The sequence below is a fragment of the Austrofundulus limnaeus genome, unplaced genomic scaffold (genome assembly GCF_001266775.1).
Source record: "Austrofundulus limnaeus strain Quisiro unplaced genomic scaffold, Austrofundulus_limnaeus-1.0 Scaffold115, whole genome shotgun sequence".
In the NCBI taxonomy this organism is placed as follows: Eukaryota; Metazoa; Chordata; class Actinopteri; order Cyprinodontiformes; family Rivulidae; genus Austrofundulus; species Austrofundulus limnaeus.
Window position 1 is genome coordinate 1,340,799 of NW_013952517.1, and position 4,165 is coordinate 1,344,963.

Genomic DNA, 4,165 nt, shown 5'->3' on the forward strand with positions numbered 1-4,165 from the left:
AGCTAAACTTAATACAAAGTAGAAAAAAGCCGAACCAAGATAGAAGGTGAAAAGTGCAGGACAATCACTAAAAGGTACATTTAGCTCAAATAAAGTCTAATTTTAAATAAAGCCCGAAATAAACTAGCAGAAAACAGCTAAAAAAGGTAGCTAAAAAGGCAGAAGAAAGCTGAAGTTACAAAAAAGCAGCCAAAAGAAGAAATATAGATGAAAGAAACTAGAAGAAAGAGTTGAAATAAGCAGGAGTAAACCAAAAGGACCTGAAAGGGAAGCTGAAAAAGCAAAAAAAAAAACAGCTAAAGTTAGTAAAAAGAAGATAAAAGGATGCTGATATTAGCATAAAGACGTTAAAAAATGTGAACCACAACAAAAGGTGAAAAGTGTAATAAAGATTTATGAACATTTTTTTGTTGAAGGAAGTTCTAGTCATTTTTACAAAGAAATGGCAGAAAAAGCTAAATTGCTGAAACACCAAAAGTCACAGCGGAAATGTCCTGACGGAGCTGAACGTTTTGATACGATACGATACGATACGATACGATATTATTGATCCCACAGTGGGGAAATTTGCACATTACTGCAGCTCCATACAGGAGAGGGTGAGAGAGAATAAAGAAAGATAAATAAAAGAAAAACACTACACATGTGATATATACCAATGCACATATACTAATATACACAACAGGAAATGACAAACCCCCACAGATTCGATCCTCACCTGTCTCATGGAGTGAGGAACGGTAGCCGCCTGCTGAGTCTGGTTCTGCAGATCCCCACCAAAGGCGATGGAGTCGCAAGGAATGACGGCCCCACCGCACCCACCTGTGTTTATGTTGGGACTGCTGCCCATCACCGCCGCCCTGACCCCGTAGGGGACCCGGGTCCCGGCTCTGCCCAGGGTCATGCTGCCCTTGGGCGCCGTGGGGTTCAGCCCGCTGCCGACGCTCCCGATCCCAATGGGGTCTTCGGCCGAGTCGGTGAAGTACATGGGCCCGCCCGTGGCGTAGGCCGCGTTCAGAGACTGAATGTTCTCCATGGACAGAGTTTTACCGGTGCCGGTGAGTCCGCCGGTGGAGTTGCTGCTGCTGTTCCGCCGGTGTCCTAAACGTGGCGAGCGGGAGAGGCGAGGCGAGCGCCCGGGGCTCCCGGACGCTGACCCGTTACCGTTGGACCCCACCACGTCCAGCTTCGAGACAGAACGAGAACTTCCGTACATGGCGGCTGAGGGCGCGGCGCGTACCAAAACAAAAACACTTCACTGACCAAAAAGAAAACTCAAATTTAAAACAAAAATTATATTCCAATCAAAATGAAAAGGAGAGAAGAATTCAACTCCTGTCAGTTTTCTGCTGCAGCTCTTCTTTGTTTCAGGATGTGACGGCGTTGACAAAGCTGTGATCAAGGCCTTTCCAACACTCAGTGATCCACAGGCTCAGTTCTGAAGCAGCAATCAGCAGAGCGTCCCTTCAGACGAAGGCAGCAAGAAAAAAACACAAAGCCTGGGATGATGGGATCACCTGGAGACACAAAAAGAGACAAAGACCCCTGATTAGATCAGACTGCTGTATTTAAATAGACACTTCTCACCAAAATTGGGGGTTGATTCTGTCATTTATCTACGTTTTTATTATGGTGAAGTATTTAGATGTCTTTGAAATCTGATTGGGCCATTTTTGCAGCAGTGCTGTGTATCCCATAGTTACTAAAACAAACAAAAAAATTAAGCTACAGCTTATTAAACACACTGCATAAATCAAATCGTATCATAAAAAATACATTAAACTGATTAAATTACATCGTAATTTCAAAAGGTCATAAATAATGAAACTTTATTTTGAAAGTTTGCATTAAAAAACAATGGAGAAGCGAGGAATGTTAAAGGGGACCTATTATGCAAAATTCACTTTTTAAAGGTTTTATTACTCAACTTTGGGTATGTACTTCTTAAAAAAAACAGTCCTAGGACCAAAAAAATGCACCCAGGGGCATATGTACTGTAAGTAAATGTATTTTTAATGTATATTAACGACAAGTTTTATACTTCCGTCATTTTGTGATGTCACAAACCGTACGACAACCCACTGGAGCCTGCGTTCAGCCCCTCACCTAGCAACCCCCGGGTGAGACTCCTCCTCCTCAGTATAAAAAGCAGTCACTGTGTTGTTGTGCAATGCGTAGCTCATTTCACAACAAGCCTCCAATAGGACAATGGGTAGAGTGTTGGACCAGAGAGTGGGAGACCAGGGTTTGAGACCAACACGGACACAATTTAATTATTTATTTATTTTCGTTCGTTATGAACACGTTTTCTCATGTACCTCTATTGTTTAGCTTATTAAAGCCTTGTTAAAGCCTATTTGTTCGAGTTTCTGAGGTATTTTGACCGCTGCTGCTCCCTGCTCTGGTAACAGCATGCAGAGTGAGCGCAGAGCAGAGGAGGGAGAAAAAAAAAAGGAAGCTGTGACCACGACTCTGCCTCTGGGTCTCATATGGTTGTACAACGGAGCTTCTGCTATTATTAGCCATGCTAACGTAAACGCTGGCTTTGGAGGGCGGAGTTAATGTCAACAGATTTTTGGAGGGCGTTACCAACAGAGCTCATTAACATAAAAAGCTCTTCTGAACGAAGTCAGAGCAGGCAGAACTAGAAAATGGGAAATTTTATTATCTGAGAATTATTTTGTGCATTAAATTGAATGAACATGGTCTGGATAGCCCACAGACATACCATAAACATTTCTAGGACCCATAATTGGTCTCCTTTAATAATCTTCACAGACAGACTTTAAAGTTGACGTACTTTAACAGAAACAATAAACAAACACAGTCCTATTAGGAGCAAATTATATCTGATGGCTCCATTTTTAAGCCTTAATTACACCCTACACTGTTCACAATCTTTGAACGTAAAATAAAAGACACTTTCTCATTGCTGTCAAACACCACATGGCTTTGAAAATGTCATTAATTAGCTTTATTTTTTAGGAAAATTAAACAAGTTTTGATTTTTAAATGCAATTTTTGTTCCTGTTTTATGCAAAAAAAAACATGGGGTTAATTAGAGCACACGCAAAAATATCCTTATAATCCTCAAAATATTTATTTGCACGACCTCGTCTTTTTTTTCTAATAACCATCTCAGACAYGAAACTCCCAGCTCACTGTTAGAAACGTTCTAAAATCCAACGGTTCCTGAACTGTCCACCAAGTCTGCTGTGCTTGCAGTTTCTGCTGAGAGTGATAACAGCAAAACAATTTGAGGGTATGATTCTGAAATGTTGGGTGGATGTAAAAAAAAAAAAAGAAAAAATGTAAAAATGACTCAGCTGTTTTTGGTTTCTTGGAGAGGATGAGGTCATCCTCAGGTCGGAGGACACGTGAGCCGCTGGACTCAGAAACTAGTCATTTGATCCAAACTCTCGCCTTAAAAGAAGCCAAGTGAGCAGCTTCTTGGGAAAATCTTCAACGATTTCATGCAGTTTMGCTTCTTCACCACATTACACGCCAAGCCTTGTGGAAAATCTAACRTTTTATTTACTCAAATGCAATGATTTTATCATAAATGTCTGCTTAGGTATAAAGGTAAACTAGTTAGGTGAGTGTTAGGAAAAGTGACATGTATAACAAATAAAAATATTATTTTTCTGCACCTTTATTTTTTTAAAACAGATTTGTCATGACTTTTTTTTCTCAGTGCAGATCAGTGGGCAGGGAAATGATAAAAACACACACTGTGACACGTAAACAGGGACCATCTGCTCCATCTCCCCTCGGGCCAGAAACACACACCTGGAGTGAAATAAGCCATGACCCTAACACACACACACAGAGCTTAGAAAAATTGGATTATTTAAACGCAAACAAAAGTGTCTGATAAGTAAAGCACTTTAATGATTCCAATACAAGACTGTGGGGTGAGAGTTTCTGTCTCCTCCTCTTAAGATCTGCTGACCCATAGATAACATTTACAGCGGGTAAAATAAGTATTGAACACGTCACCATATTTCTCAGTAAATATATAACTAGAGGTGCTAATGACATAAAATTTTCACCAGATGTTGGTAAAACCCAAGTGATCCATACATACAAAGAAATCAAACCATAAATGTCCAGAAATGAAGTTATTTGTAATAATGTGGAATGGCACAGGGAAGAAGTATTGAAC

At 40.5% G+C, this 4,165-nt stretch overlaps 1 protein-coding gene across 10 annotated transcripts in view; it reads right to left on the reverse strand.

Moving 5' to 3' along the window:
- The window catches only part of LOC106521789 (ELKS/Rab6-interacting/CAST family member 1), a gene marked incomplete in the record, with an annotated part of 136,158 nt that overhangs the window by 122,172 nt on the left and 9,821 nt on the right, over nucleotides 1-4,165 (reverse strand). For all 10 annotated transcript variants that reach the window (XR_001310712.1, XR_001310710.1, XR_001310711.1 and 7 more), the window contains 1 exon segment: nucleotides 719-1,517. Coding sequence is in view for 7 of the 10 variants with exons in the window: in XM_014014514.1 (XP_013869968.1) it covers nucleotides 719-1,216 (498 nt within the window).